This window comes from Pseudorca crassidens, chromosome 2 (assembly GCF_039906515.1).
Source record: "Pseudorca crassidens isolate mPseCra1 chromosome 2, mPseCra1.hap1, whole genome shotgun sequence".
Lineage (NCBI taxonomy): Eukaryota > Metazoa > Chordata > Mammalia > Artiodactyla > Delphinidae > Pseudorca > Pseudorca crassidens.
The window spans coordinates 11676734-11692419 of record NC_090297.1 but is presented as its reverse complement, the minus strand read 5'-3'; the positions used below and the strand labels follow the sequence as shown (position 1 = coordinate 11692419).

Sequence of the window (15686 nt, the reverse complement as noted above, 5' to 3'; positions counted from 1 at the left end):
GTTCCAATACCAGCCCCCAACGAAGCAGAAGCGCAGTAACATCGCGGGAGCCTGGCGTCTCCCATGAGACGTGAGGAGCCGAAGGTCTGAGAAGGGTTTCAGGTTGAGGCATTTTCCTGCCCCACTGGCCTGATCTCACATCTACACGTGGGACTTTGCTCTCGGCAGCTCCTCTGCAGCCGAGACGGGCGCTATGCACTACAGGGAAGCCTGTCCTCGTGCGACTCACGCCCAGGTCCCGTCCCCCCGGGCCACTTTGCTCCCACGCTCCTGGGCAGGTCGTGGGAATTAACCATTAACGTTACCTCCAAACCCGCATTATGACCTAGTGATTCTGTCGTCCTTAAAGATGCATCTGACAGTGTGGAGGAAGGTCTAATAGAAAGAAAAATCAAAGGACTGTTTGAGGTTGATCTAAGTCTGTGTCTGGGATTTTAATCTCAGGTTCCCCTGACAAGAAGCCACGGAGAGGTCCTGCCGGGAGAAGTGGGCTGACGCTGTCCTAGGCCTGGGTGACCCGGCCACAGCTCCTCCCTGCCATGGGGCTGTCCACCACCAGGCTTTCCTTAAATCTCCCTCCTGAAGTGCCCCGTGACCTCGAGATCTCTAAAATCAAGGGGCTTCCCCATCTTTGTGCTGATGACCTCTCAGTGGCATTTGGCCGCCGGGAACCCTTGTGACACCCTCCTCCTCCTTGCCACCCCTGGAGAAATAACTCAGGACCAGGTACTGACACTGTTTACACAGGCCTGCAGAGCACAGCTGCGCCGGAAACCTGAGTGAGACCCAACACATAAACACTTTCCCTCTCTGGATCGGATCAAATGACATGGGCTCTGCCCACCAGGCTCATTATTTCTCCCTCACTGGTGGGTGGGCCAGGGTTTCCCTCTGAGGAGTAGGGATGCAGTGGGGGATTGGTAGGAGGCAAGTACCTAAACAGAAGTGGAAGTACAGTGATTGATAGTATTAATAGCTACCATTCTTTGAGAGATGATTCTGGGTCAAACACTTTAGTGTACATTATCTCTAATCTTCACAGCCATCCTTTAAAGAAGGTAGGTATTGAGCCAGTAAGTAGCCCAGCCAGGCTGCAAAGCCTGCACTCCTCACTCCTCTGCGCTGCCCCAGGACCGAAGCGCTAACGAAAACATTTTGTAAAAAAGACTCAGGGATCTGAGGGTGACCACGAGGTAAGTATGAGTGAACACTGTAATAGGGCTTTTCCAAAAGCCATTTTGGACACATCAATAGAAGTACAACATCTTCAACGAGGGAGAGAAGAGTCCTGCTCTAGGCCACTAAATGTTGGAGAACTGTGTCCAGTTTTGCCTACAAAAACTTTAGGAAGAAAACAGATGATGGGTTGCAAACTCAGATGCCTACAGGGGCTCGACAGTTACCCAAAGTGAAGTGGGTTGTGTGTGATGCAATAGGGAATGGCAAGGACTGTGGCAAACTTCTGCTATTTGGTTCCACTCCGGCCCGTTTTTGCCAAGTGGAAAGGAGGGCCAGACTTCCGAACTTTTCAAGAGAGGGTGGAAATCTGGATTTTTCAGTATATTTTATGAATTCAAGATAAAACACTCTAGGACCAAACGTAACATGTCTGCAGGCCCTTTTCAGCCAGTGAGCTGCCCATCTGTGGCTTCTGGAGCACAGAGCAGCTCAGAGGAGCGGAACAAGGCCATGCTCCAGGGCTGGGAATGGCACTTGGGTCTGGAGAGGAGCGGGTGCCTCTAGTTTCAAGCATCTATAAAAGGTTATTCTGTGGAAGAGAAAGTATTCAATAGACGGGTCTTGCAGGAGCCCGGGGTGCGGGTGGAGGATTGAAACCCTTCTGGGAGAAAGTCTGGGTCAATTCAACCTAAAGGAAGAATGTTCCGCCAGCCCAAGGCATCAACACTGGGATAGACTGCCCTGGGCTGCAGAAAATTCCTTGGTGGTGGAGCTGAAGGCTGGATGATTTTAGGATGTTGTTGGAGGATACATGCAGCCCTGAAGTCCCACGATTCTGTAATTCCTCCATTTTGGGGATTTGGGATACAATCTCTGTACATGCTCATGTCACCAATCCCAACTTGTCGCCTATCTAAGGCTGTATTTTACGCTGTTTACAATTTTTCCAACTAATTGTGAAGGCTGCAGCTCTAGGGTTCTCTCCTAGAGTCCCCCTTGCTTCTTCCCCGACTAGCTGAGCCCTCCCAAGGACAAATCACTCTAGGAAACTCTGCCACGCGCTTCTCCCCATCATCTGTGGTTCTAAACTTCTTCCATTTGGCCCTCAAGCCGGATTTGGGCTGGAGCCAACTATCTCCCCGAGCTGCGTACCTCCTTCTGGCGGGTTAAGCGATTCTCCAGCTCTTGGACTTTGCTCTGTTCTTCTTCTAATGCTTCCTTTGCTCTGCTTTTCTCCTGAGAAATGGTTTCCTCCAAAGCCTGAAAGTCATGATTGTTGTTTAATAGACATGGTTACCATAGTAGGGATCTGGACTCTCTGCCAGGCACTGCACGGAGTCACTCACTTCTCACAACAAGAAAACTCTTTCACTTCTCACTGCCACAGAAAACGGTGGGCAGTATACTTAGGGGCTAAGAGTCCGGGGTCTGGAGTCGGCAGGCCCACATTAGAGCCTCCGGTTGATCCTTCCTAGATGTATAGTCTTGGGCAAGTGAGAAGTTTTAGAAGCCTCACTTTCCCTGTCTGTACAATGGGGACAGTAATAGTGCTTCCTGCATTGGGTTGATGTGAGGAGCAGATGAGATGATGCACATGAAATACTTGTCACATGATAACTATTCACTAGTAAAGGTTAATCATTTCTTCTGTCATTTCAACTTTGCAAAGGAGGAAACAGGCTTAGAGAGATTAAGGAATCTGTTCAGTTTACTAGTAAATCACGTCAACAGGAGTTTGAACCCTGGTCCCTTTGACCCTAGAGACAGGAGTTGGCAAGCTACGGCATCTGGGCCAAATCTGGCCCGCTGCCTGCTTCTTTGTAAATAAAGTTTTATTGGCATCCCTCCATGCTCATCGTGGGTTGCCCACAACTGCCCCTGCACTGCAACAACAGAGCTGAGAAGCCACAACAGAGACCATACGACCCGCAAAACTGAAAATAGATACTATCTGGCTCTTCGTGGAAGAAGTTTGCTGCTCCCTGATTTAAACCATTAGTGTGTGCACAAATCAGAGGACTGCTGCTAACAGATCATAAGAAAAAAAAGAATAATAATAAAATAATAAATAATAAAAAAATAAATAAATAAAAAATAATAAAAAAAAGAATGTTGGCTCCATAAGGGAACCTAGAATTTCTTACCCTTGAAACAGAGTCCTCAGACAAGTTAGGACTCGTGAGGAGTTTAATTAATGAATTCGGACAAGCATATTTTTAGAAAGGGTGGGGGTGATGGTGTCATGTGGTATGAGGGAGGTTCACTTAAAATCGGGGCACCTGGCACTGGAGTCTGGAACAGTACTTTCAGATGAGTCCCTGGGGTCGAGCTGATCAATGTGCTTGTCTGGGGAAGGATGACCCTCGACGGGACGACAGTGGACATGAGCAGTGGCGCTCTGTCTTGGTGGGTCCCTGGCATTGCGTCCCCCTCTGCATGGGCTGGTGTGCGCGCTAAGCTTTGTTGTGATTAAAGGGGGGTCGATGTCAGCCCTTGAAACCCTGTATCTGTTGGAATCGATGTTACAAATGGGCGTCTGGGAGGCTCAGGCCGGTGCCCAAGGTGATGTTGAACATGCTGGGGCTGCAATACTGTACATCCACAGTGGGAACAAGTCAAACCAAAGTTAAAACTAAAATAAGACATTTGGCAAAGGGAGAAGTTAATCAGAGAGGAGGGAGGGAACAGGTGGAGAGCCTGGTGGAGATTTTGAAGATTGCTAGGTTCTTTCTGGTTTTATTTCCCTCTCTGTGGAATGGCACTGGCTTTTTCTATGTCTAATTGTCCTTCTGGAGGGAGCTGCCTTGATTAAAGGCAGTTGTTAATGGTACCTTTATGTGGCTAACAGGTGATTTTGGTCAGGTGGTTCTTCCTTTTTAATCTTTTATTTCACAAAAGGCAGAAAGGCAGAGAAAGAGGCAGACAGGAGAAGAGGTAGCGGGGCGTGAACTAGAGGATGAAAGGGAGCAGGCAGAGGTCTTTGCCTCTTGGAGACGTCTGGAGAGTGAGGGTGTGTGACAGAAGGACGGTCCAAGCAGGAAGTCACCAAGCTTCTCCCGGTGAAGGTGGAGGAAACGGCAGGTCCAGTCCTTCTCAGGGGAAGAAAGGAGGTGCTGGGGGGAGTTGGGCTCCAGCGGATCTGGTGCTGCTGTCTTGAGGGGGGTGGAGGAGGGGCAGCACGCTGTGGCCCTCCACCGTGGCTGCACATTGGAACCACCAGGGAGAGCTTACCAATCCCAGTGCCTGAGCCACACCCTCACCCCAGTTAGGTCAGAACCTGGGGGTGGGGTGGGGGGAGGGGTACAAGGCATTAGTATTTTTTAATCTCTTAGGTGACAAAAGTGCAGCCAAAGTCATGAGCCACTGATCTAGGATGATGGTGACCGAGGTAGTTAAATTCATGGTGGGTCCCTGAATATCAGAAAGGGCCAACTCAAGGACAAGGATGAGAATCAGCCCATTATGTGCAGTTTCCTGGCTTTCTCCTGAGATTCTGATTCAGTGGGTCTGGGGTGGGGCCCAAGAAGCTATATTTTTCACCAGCGTCCAGGTGGTTCTTATCGGCCAACTTGGGGAAAACCTTCTTCTAAGACTTTGTGGCTGAAAATGTAGTCTGCAGAGCTGTGCCGTCAGTACCAGCTGGGAGCTGGTCAGAAATGCAGAATCCCAGGCTCCCCCCCCCGCCCCCAAGACCTGCTGAATCAGAATCTGCATTTTAACAACATCCCCATGTGATCCGTGGACACCTTTGAGTTGAGAGGCGCTGCTGTAAAGTATCCTCTAATTGGCTGGTTTCTGGACAAGTAAGTAGCAGTTTTGGCCATGTGTTTCTTTTCTTTTCTTTTTTTTTTTGCGGTACGCGGGCCTCTCACTGCCGCGGCCTCTCCCGTTGCGGAGCACAGGCTCCGGACGCGCAGGCTCAGCGGCCATGGCTCACGGGCCCAGCCGCTCCGCGGCATGTGGGATCTTCCCGGACCGGGGCACGAACCCGCGTCCCCTGCATCGGCAGGCGGACTCTCAACCACTGCGCCACCAGGGAAGCCCCATGTGTTTCCCCTGATATGCATGAAGAGAAAGCAGAAGACTGAAATACTATTGGTTGGTCTTGCACACACTTAGACACAAATCGGGACCTGCAGTAACGACTGGGATTTGTATCAATAAAATCAGCTGCAGTTTATAAACAAAGTACCATTTCTAGACATTTCAATAACCTTGCCTCTTCAAGTTGATCTTCAAGTTGATCTCTGAGTTTTAGGACTCAAGCTTCATGTTAATTCCTCCTACATCATTCACCCTCTTTAATTAATTTAGTTCCCAACAAGGAGTTGCTGAGATTTCTCCATCTAAGTACGCGCCCTCTGTTTCTCATAGGAAAGCCCATTTCATCAGTTTCCAGTAGTAAAGAGAAAGACGGGGGCCACCTTACCGATTTCTCTTCCGTTAGCCGCTTGACTCTGGCTTTCAGCTTCTCCTCTTGCTGTAGCCTTTCCTCGGTCAGCTTCTCCTTCTCTTCCAGATGCTGCCGTAACTTTTCTTGCAGCAAATACTGCTGAGTTTCCTGAGAACTGTTGATCTTGATCTGAAATGAGGTGAAGGGAAACTGCAGCTGAGGGGGACAGGACTAACGCAGGAGTCATTTCCACTACCTTTGGGGGCGGGACAAAGGTTCACAAAACTTTCTTCAAAACACAGAAAAATGATGCTTAGCTTAGTAACTAGTAGGGAAGTAGTAGAGCATCGTGGTTAAGAGCTCAGACTCTAGATCTAGATAGAATCTCAGCTCTAGTTCTTTCTAGACACTTCTTTGTATAGAGAACGAGGTTAATACTAGTATCTACCTCTTAGAGTTGTAAGAATGAGATAATGATGGAAAGCTTTTAGCACAGTGTTTAGCACATAGTAGGTGCTCAGTAAATGGTAGTTAGACTTATTTGTTATTATTTGCTGAGTGTAAGAGAAAAAGCAGTGAGCTAGGGCCAGAAGGCCTGAGCTTTTGTCTTGATTCTTCCACCAACTATCTGTGTGACGTTGAAACAGTCACCTAGCCTCTGAATGTCACTGTCCATCTCTGTAAAATAAGGAGAATGGACTAGATCAGGGGGTGGCAAACTACTGTCTGCAGGCCAAATATGGACCACTGCCCATTTTTATAAATAAAATTTTATTGGAGCAGAGCATGCCCGTCACGCCCATTCATTTACTTCTGTCTATGGCTGCCTTTGCTCTACAACAGCTGGTCAGATAAGTGTGGCAGAGGCTGTATGTCCTGCAAAGCCTAAAATGTTTACCATCTGGCCCTTTACAGAAGAAGTTTGCTGACCCCTGGACCAGATGGTCTTTGGGGTTGATCGTAATGCTGGTCCCAATATTTCACCCTTCCTCTATTCATATCTTTGGCTCCGTAACTTGCAGTACCCACCCATATCCCGCCCCCTGACACTGAACTCAGTCATGTGACTTGCTCTGGCCAATGGGATGTTGGCAGACATAACACAAGCAGAGGATTGAAAAGCACTCCATGATTGGGCCTGCTTTCTCTTCCCGATGTCTGCTTCCTCTGCTAGCACCATGAGAACGTGCCCAGGCCAGCCTGCTGGAGGATCAGAGACACGTGGAACACGTGGAACAGAGCACAGCTGCTCCAGCTGAGGCCAGCCTATATTGACCAAGGCCCAGCCAACACCCAGACACGTAAGCAAGTCCATCCAAGACCAGCGGACCCACCTAGCGGCTGGCCCCAGATGTGTGATCAGTAGACAGTAACTGTGGAACACTTCTAAAAGTGTTATGGTTGTTTATTATACAGTATTAATACGGCAATAGCTACCAGAGAGATACAATCCCTAAGGATAATTTTGCCTCTAAAATGTCGACATTATGTAACTTTTCGTAATTCTGCTGCCTATACTGTGGCTAGCTGTAATTCTTCCACTGCATTTAATAAACAATTGTAAAGATCTGATGGCATTTAAATTTTTCTGGTTTTTGACAGAGGAAAACAAGCCTCCTTGCCCTCCTGGGAGATCTCAGCCACCCTGTCTGAAGCATTTCGTGTGCAAATGGAGGTATCATTTCACCTTTTGGAGGATGTGTGCTGACTACCTAACAGAGGAGAAACAGAGTTAAAATGCTCCGGGCTAGGTAAATTCTAAGGAGGAGCTGAAATGAACTTTTGAAGTTCAAAGATTACCTGAAGTTCCTGGGTCCAGCTTGTAATTTTTTTATAATGTTCCAGAAGGTATTTCAGATACAAAGACAATCCTTAAAGAGAGAAGGAAGAAGAAGGTAAGTATCAATTCAATTCACTTCCTTTGCTTTCTGAATAATGTCTTCACAGAGCTTGCCGACAGGTGGGTGAGGGCAACGCTGCCCTCCCATCAAGGAAACGTGAATTGCCATCCACCTTGTGTTTTTTTCTTTTTTTCTTTTTTTTTTTTGTGGTACGCGGGCCTCTCACTGTTGTGGCCTGTCCCATTGCAAAGCACAGGCTCCGGACGCGCAGGCTCAGTGGCCATGTCTCACGGGCCCAGCTGCCCCGTGGCTTGTGGGATCTTCCCGGACCGGGGCACGAACCCGTGTCCCCTGCATCGGCAGGCGGACTCTCAACCACTGCGCCACCAGGGAAGCCCCACCTTGTGTTTTTTAAATTGTTGATCAGCTTCGGTTGGGCTCAAGTCCAAGTTTCTTTTTGTGGGAGGACAATAAAACCACCTGCAGAGCTCCTACCGACTAAGTGTCTACCGTGTGCAGCACTGTGCGCTGAGCAGAGGATGATATGAAGCCATTCAGTGTGAGAGACAAGGTCTACGTGCCTGGGAGGAAACAGGCAGGGACTCCAGGTGGCGTGGAAGTGATGGCTGAAGGAGTGGGGAAGTGTGAGGGTCCCAGAGGAGGGGCCATCATTTGCCTGGAGTGATCATTGCGTGGCTGAGGACCCACTGGGCGTGGGCATTGGTGGGTGTGCAGAGTTGGAGGGGATGGCATTTCAGAATGGAAGATGTGGTTGGGTGAATGATGCCTCCCCCCCCAATGATGTCTGGGTCCTAATCCTTAGAGCCTGTGAACATTACCTAACAGGGCAGAAGGACCTTTGCAGATGTGGTGAAGTTAAGGATCTTGAGATGGGGGCGCTCATCCTGGATCAGCTGGGTGGACCCGATATAGTCGCATGGGTTCTTACAAGAAGCAGACACAGGGAGTCTGACTACAGACAGACAGAGCCGGTGATGTGACAGAAGCAGAGAGTTGAAGATGCTCCTCTGCCATGAGCCAAGGAAAGCGGGGAATTTTTATTTCCTCGCCTTTTCCAGTCTAGAGACTGGAAAAGGTGAGGAAACGGATTCTTTCCTAGAGCGTCCAGAAGGAACCAGCCCCTTGCCTTTACCTTAGCAAAACTGATTTTGGACCTTTGGCCTCCAGAACTGTAAAACAATAAATATGAGTTGTGTTAAGCCCCTAAGTTTGTGGTAATTTGTTAGAACAGCCATAGGAAACTAATACGGGAGGTGAAGGCAGGAGGCAGGATGAGAGGTGGGGAAATGCAGTGCATGTTCTGGAAGAGGGTGGAGCTTAACTGGGGTAGAGCAGATGATGGGGGAGGGGAGGAGTAGAGGGAAGAGCTGGGATGGAAAGCTGAGTTCAATTTGTGGCCAGCCTAGAACAGTAGCCTAAAGAGTATAAACTTGAGTTAAACATCACTGAAATGTCATGAGTGTGACCTGTGTGCCCGGCCCTCTGCCAAGCCATCAGCGCATCACCCCACTATATTGTCCCGCCATCGCCTCCTTTTACACATGAGGCAGTCGGGCTCTGAGACATGTGGCTGCTGGACGCCACACAGCTGGCAAATGGCTGAGCCAGGGCTTGGGCTCACAGTGGTGTGACTCCAGGGTCTGAGTCACTGCTATTTCAGCTTCTGATGGAGCAGTGAGTTGGCTTAATGAAGGGTGTTTTTTTTTTTTTTTCAGAAAAATAACCGGGATGTATTAGAGACGAAGGAGCCAGCAGCATTTCTTAACTGCAGCATTCTCGACGTGTTGGGCTGGACAGTCCTCGTTGTGGGAGCCGTCCTGGGCACTGTAGGACGTTTAGCAGCATCCCTGGCCTCTGCCTACTGGCTGCCAGGAGCATCACCCACCCAAGCTGTAATTATCAAAGATGAGAGGGTTTCAAGAAAGCAAACCGAGAGGGTTGGGTAGGCCAGAGAGAACATGGCGGGCGGAGGAAGGTGGGGCTTCAGTGCAGGGGGGCCACGTCAGTTTTCAAAGAGGCAAAGTAGGAAGTTGGTGGTGAGCACACAGGGTGTAACGCACTTCAAGGTCTTAATGGGACAGGAGTACGAGCGGTAGAAAAGGAGCTGAAGAAGCAGTGGTCCCAGTGAAGATGCACCAGCTTGAAGCGCGTGTTTGATGACAAAGGAGAAAGATGGAGTGAGAGGCTGTGTACGCTGAAGAAGGAGGTCATGATTCAGGAGCTAGTGCACAAGGTGGTCTGGGAGGGAGAGAGAAGGGGAGACTCAGGGAGGGAAGAGCTGCATTTGGAAAGAGAACGTAGTGAGGGAAGATAGAGGGAAAGGAGAAAAGATGGGTGCGGAGGGAGACAGAAGGGGAGCTGAACAGGCTCGTGCCTGGGCCCTTGACCTCTGACAATGCCACTTGCTGAGAATTTCCAGCTTGGAAGAGTGAGAAGAAGAATATTATAATAATAGCGATTCAGTATTAACCACTTGCTGTGTGCCAGGCACCATGCCAGGAGTTTAACACGTGATATTTTCTGATCATTACAAACAGCCCAGCAAGGCAATGTGTTTGCATTTATAGGTGAGACACAGACTCTCAACAAGGTTAAGCTATGGAGCTGGTAAGCAGTAGGATCAGAATTCAGACCTAGGTCTGTCATTCTCTTTTCAGAGAGACTAGAGGCTGGAGAGTGAAGGGCTGGGCTGGCTCATGTGAAGGGTGCGTGAGGAGAGGGGCACTCGGAGGACCCCGAGATGGCAGAGATGGGTGATGCTGACTTGGGCTGTTGGAAAGAGGGATTTTCTTCTGTGGGAGAAGAAGCAATTCTTGATTATAGTTCTGGTTACAAAAGTTACACATGCCTGTTACACAAATCCAAACAGGGCAGAAACCCATAAAGTGGAAAGTGTCCCCCCACTGTATCCTCAGTGCTGGCACACAGTAGGCCTGCAATAAATAGTTGTTGAATGACTGAGTGAAAGTCAAGGCTCACGCAGTCTCATCATGCTGGGATAATACTCTCAACACTTATATGTCTTTTCCACCAGATTTCTCCTGTGGTCAGATATTGGCATTTGAAAAAAAAAAAAAGGGGAGAACACTGTTCATATTGTATTACAACTTGCTTTTCTTTTTTTTTCACATAAAAATACTGCATATCTTGGATATCTGAGAAAGAGCGATTTTCTATGTATGCAGGGAAGCCTTTTATTTGCAACAAAATCTTGCAGAAATAGACACAGTCAACTGAGCTTGCAAAGAAAAATGTAAGAAGTCCTTTCTTTCCCTTATCAAAAGAAGCTGAGAAACCAGGCAGGAGGAGAGGGGAGCTAACTTTTAAGGTCCTCCTTAGATGTTTCCTATCTTCCAGTGGGACCACACAGTAATCCTTCAGCAATCAGATTTTTTTTTTTTTTTAGGTCACAGCTGTTTAATTTTTTAATTGAGATATAGTCGATGTACAATATTGTATGTTTCAGGTGTACAACATAGTGATTCACAATTTTTAAAGGTTATATTCCATTTATAGTTATTATAAAATATTGGCTGTATTCCCTGTGCTATAAAATATATCGTTGTAGCTTACTTATTTTATACATAGTAGTTTGTACCTCTTTTTTAAAATTGGAGTATAGTTGCTTTACGATGTTGTGTTAGTTTCTACTGTACAGCAAAGTGAATCAGCTGTATGTATTCATATATCCCCTCTTTTTTGAATTTCCTTCCCATTCAGGTCACAAAAATATGGAACGCTTCATGAATTTCCGTGTCGTCGTTGCACAGGGGCCATGCTAATCTTCTCTGTATGGTTCCAATTTTAGTGTGTGTGCTGCTGAAGTGAGCACAGTAGTTTGCTCCTCTTATTTCCCTACCTCTAACTTGTCCCTCCCCCTTTCCCGCTCCCCACTGGTAACCACTAGTTAGTTCTCTATATCTGTGAGTCTATTTCGTTTTTGTTATATTCACTAGTTGTATTTTTTAGATTCCACATAAAAGTGATATCATACAGTATTTGTCTTTCTCTGTCTGACTTATTTCACTAAGCATAGTACCCTCCAAGTCCATCCATGTTGCTGCAAATGGCAACATTTCATTCTTTTTTATGGCTGAGTAGTATTCCACTGCATAGAGATATACATAGATATATCTATATCACATCTATTTTTTGGGGGGGGGCATGCCATGCAGCTTGTGGGATCTTAGTTCCCCAACCAGGGACTGAACCTGGGCCATAGCAGTGAAAGCGTCGACTCCTATCCACTGGACCACCAGGGAATTCCCTACTGCATCTTCTTTATCCACTCATCTGTTGATGGGCACTTAGGTTGCTTTCATATCTTGGCTATCATAAATAATGCTGCTATGAACATTGGGGTGCATGTATCTTTTTGAATTAGTGTTTTTCATTTTGGGGGAATAAATACCCAGGAGTGGAATTGCTGGATCATATGGTAGTTCAATTTTTAGTGTTTTGAGAAACTTTCAAACTGTTTTCCATAGTGGCCACACCAATTTACATTCCCACCAACAGTGCACAAGGGTTCCCTTTTCTCCATATCCTCGCCAACTTGTTATTTGTGTTCTTTTCGGTGACGGCCATTCTGACAGGTGTTAGGTGATATCTTAATCAATCAGATCTTTAGTAGTGACCCCAATCTCCTGGGCTGCTCATGACATGATCCAACAATACTCACTCAACCTGGATTTCCCTGAGGGATTTATTCCAGGACTTTACAGACCCAGCTCGTTACATGCGTTTTATCCCTTAGGACAGTATTTTAAAAGGCAGGTAGTATGGTGGTTCAGAGAAGGGGCTTTGTGGTCAGAGGGACCTGGACGGAGTCCCAGCTTTACCACTCAGCAGCTAGGAAATGCAGCCTGTTGTCAAGAGCCGAGGAAGAAGGCCTGGAAAGAGAACTGAGTGCTCACGGCTAAGAAAATCTGACTTGCTGTCAAATAGAGATACGGCAGGGGTCACAGGTAAAGGCACCTCGGCGTGAGCCAATCAAGCTGCCCTGCCTGTGCGCATATCCATCTGCCTGCCATCCACATTCAGTTCACATTAAATCAACAAGTATTCAAGGCTGATGCTCACGGCAGCTACCGTTTACTAAGGCTTACGTGTGACCCCCTGATTTGGGTACCACATCGTTTAATCCTCACAACTACCTGGTGAGATCTTAACCCCATTTTATAACCAAGTAGGCAGAGGCACACAGAAGTCGACACTTGCTCACACAATGAGTAAGCGCACACTTGAGAGTCAAACCTTAGCAGCCGGTCTCCAAAGCCTGAACTCAGAATTGTTCGCTATAATGCAAATGGGGCTTTGCTGGGGCAAGGCCCGTGGTGTGCATCAGACGCCCTTCACTCCAGGGAGTGAAACTCTCAGGTTTGTCTCTGTTCAAGTTAATGACAGAACCTGTCCTCTAGGAATTGGGCGTGTACCTGGTACCCCTCTGGATCTTCGGAGGGCATGTGGGGTCACAGAAAAAACACAAGTGCTAGGATCACAACGACCTCAGTTTGAGTCCTGACCCTACCATGTACCAGCTGTGCGACTTTGAGCACGTTTCTTAATGTTATGGATACTCAGTTTCCTGACTTGCAAAATAAAGACAACAATAGTACCTGGCTCATTGAGTTGCTGGAAGATGAAAGTACACAGTACATGTAAAACAACTAGCACGGTGACAAGTGCCCAGGAGGAGTTAAACAAACCATGGTTCCTACCCTCCTCTTAGGAACTGTGAACACGGAAGGCTCTTAGGACTGTTTGTGTATGGTGATGAGTGAGTGGGGATGCCCTGCTGGCCTCAGTAATGGGAAGTACCTTGAATCACTTATCATGGTGGACTAACACATAAAAAGGTTTTGAGCCAGTTTCTTCATTTCTAAAATGAGGATAATGTTACCTGCCTTATAGAGTTGTTGTGATGATGAACCGAGGTTATGTATGGAAAATACTTAGAACATTGTCTAGAATATAAGTGCTCAATAATGAATGATGGCCACTGTTGTCACCATCACCATCTAATCATTATTCTCACCACCATGACCATCGCCATCCTCATCACCATCACCCTCATCACCTTAATTATCCTCACCATCCTCACCACCACCATCCTTGTGTAGATGCCTCTAGGAACTAGGTACAGCAGTACCTAATACAGAGAATACAGGGGATACTCTAGTTCATCCCATTCTTTTAGGCTTTTGGGGCTTTGCCATAATATTGCTAGTTCTGGAAGATAAAATGCCTTTTACCACCAACTTCCTCTCCTAATGAATGAATAAAGAATGGGCCGTCCTCACTAACTTCCCACGTGCTCCGCGGCACGTGGGATCCTCCCGGACCGGGGCACGAACCCGCGTCCCCTGCATCGGCAGGCGGACTCAACCACTGCGCCACCAGGGAAGCCCCTGATGGCTTAATTTTGCGACCCATGTTTCTTTATGGTAACGTATGACTAGATTTAGAGACAGAGGCTTCAGTGACTCCTGGAGTCTGGGGAGGGGACAGTGCACACATTGCTTGGCCCCGCTATTACTAGGATAGAGATCACGGTCTTTCCTTGTTTTAGTTCTGATTTTGAAGAACAGCTAGAACTGTGGGCCACGTCTCTCCTGGTTTCATGCACACTCAGACTCTGCCGTGATTACAACAACAGTAATACTGGGGTTGGGGAGGGGCTGGGTTGCTGGGAGAAATCCAGCCCCCCTCTTCTCTATGCTATCTGTGAGGGGCAGGCACTTACAGAAAAGTTAATCTTGATTTTTGCCTTTCTTTTTAAAGACGTTTAAAAGAAATTCACACCACCTTCTGGATTACCTTAGAGATATCCTGGCTGGGGTTGTTTAATCACCTGAGTTGAAAATCACTCCTCTATTCATTATTGTAAGAATGTCAAATTTGTGCAGCCTCTCTGGAGAGCGATTTGGCAAGAAGGATCAATAATAAATGTTGGAGTTTCCCAGGTGTGGCCCTGGGCTCTCCCTTCTCATTCACCACTTTCTTCCTAGTGATACCATTCACACGTATGGCTTTAGTCATCCTCCATCCATCCACCCGTCCATCCATCCCATCTGACTAAGCACCCGCTATGTGGCACATGTTCTTCTGGGTTCCGGGGCCACATCACTGATATGGTTGGACATCCAGGGTGACAGCTGCGTCCTTGGCACCTCACTTTGGATGTCTACAGGCACCTCACACTCATCTTCCCCCTCAAACCTGGTCCTCCTGCGGCATTCCTTACTCTGGATTTTAGTGAAGGAACCACATCTGTACTTTTAACACGAGCCAGAAACCTGGAGATCTGTAACCCCCTTTCTCTCCATCACTTCCCTTCTAGCCACATCTAACTCCATCACTGAGGCCTGTTGATTCATCTCTTAAATGCCCCTGGAATCTTCTCTCTTGCTCCATCCCCTCCATTGCCACAGTGAGGGCCACCATCGTGTCTTGTGACAGCCTCCTAACTGCTCTCCCGGGGTTCTGTGCTGGCCACCTTCCTGTACATTTTCCACTTGTGGCCAAGATGACTGTCTCCAAATGCTAAGCCTGTTCCATCAGTTCCTTACTTAAAACCTTTCATGGGCTTCTCTCTGCTCTCAGGTTAAAGCAGAGCTTCTTACCAGGGCTCTGCAAGCCCCCGGCCCCACCATGAGAATGCCCTCCCCTCCCCTCTTTGGCAAATAACTCCTATGCATCCTGCAGGTGCCCTGCCGTCCCTGACCAGGTCAGAGCCCTGCACTTCTCCTTCAAAGCAACTGTCACGATTAAAGTTTTACATGTGAGTGATTTTTCACTTAATGCCCCACCCTATTCCTCCCTGAGACCGTAAGATCTACAAGCTCAGGGATAGTGTCTGTTAGCTCCCCAACATTGTGTTATGAAAGATTTCAAATGTACAGCGAAGAGGGAGGAATTTTACAGCCAACATCCATATACTCCGTGACCTGGGTTCTACCTGTTTCTGACCCCATTATATCTCCATCCTGCACTGTGCCTGGTATCTAGGAGGCCTGCGATAAATCTTTGTTGAATGACAGTGGTTCATATCCTTCCACATCTAGGATGATAAAAAGATGAACAGGTATGTGTGAATAATATTTATGTCAGCCTCATCTATTAAGCATGAAAAACTGGAAACAACTTAAATGCCCATGATAGAGGACTGGCTAAATAAATTATGGTACATCCTACAGGATGGGATTCCTTGCCATCAGTGACAGCGATGATGTAGGTCTGTGTGTGTTGAC

General features: G+C 47.5%; 1 protein-coding gene and 1 non-coding gene across 2 annotated transcripts in view; both read right to left on the bottom strand.

Moving 5' to 3' along the window:
• LOC137215627 (transmembrane protein 51) overlaps positions 1–15686 on the bottom strand; it is a 205145-nt gene that overhangs the window by 40173 nt on the left and 149286 nt on the right. Inside the window, exons 15-17 of the mRNA XM_067721146.1 lie at positions 7373–7443; positions 5609–5761; positions 2332–2439 (exon numbers count right to left, since the gene is read on the bottom strand). Coding sequence (XP_067577247.1) covers positions 2332–2439; positions 5609–5761; positions 7373–7443 — 332 coding nt within the window. The remainder of the gene's footprint in view (positions 1–2331; positions 2440–5608; positions 5762–7372; positions 7444–15686) is intronic.
• Positions 11160–11266, bottom strand: LOC137220260 (U6 spliceosomal RNA). Its single transcript, XR_010941572.1, has one exon. It is a non-coding gene; the product is annotated as a U6 spliceosomal RNA (small nuclear RNA).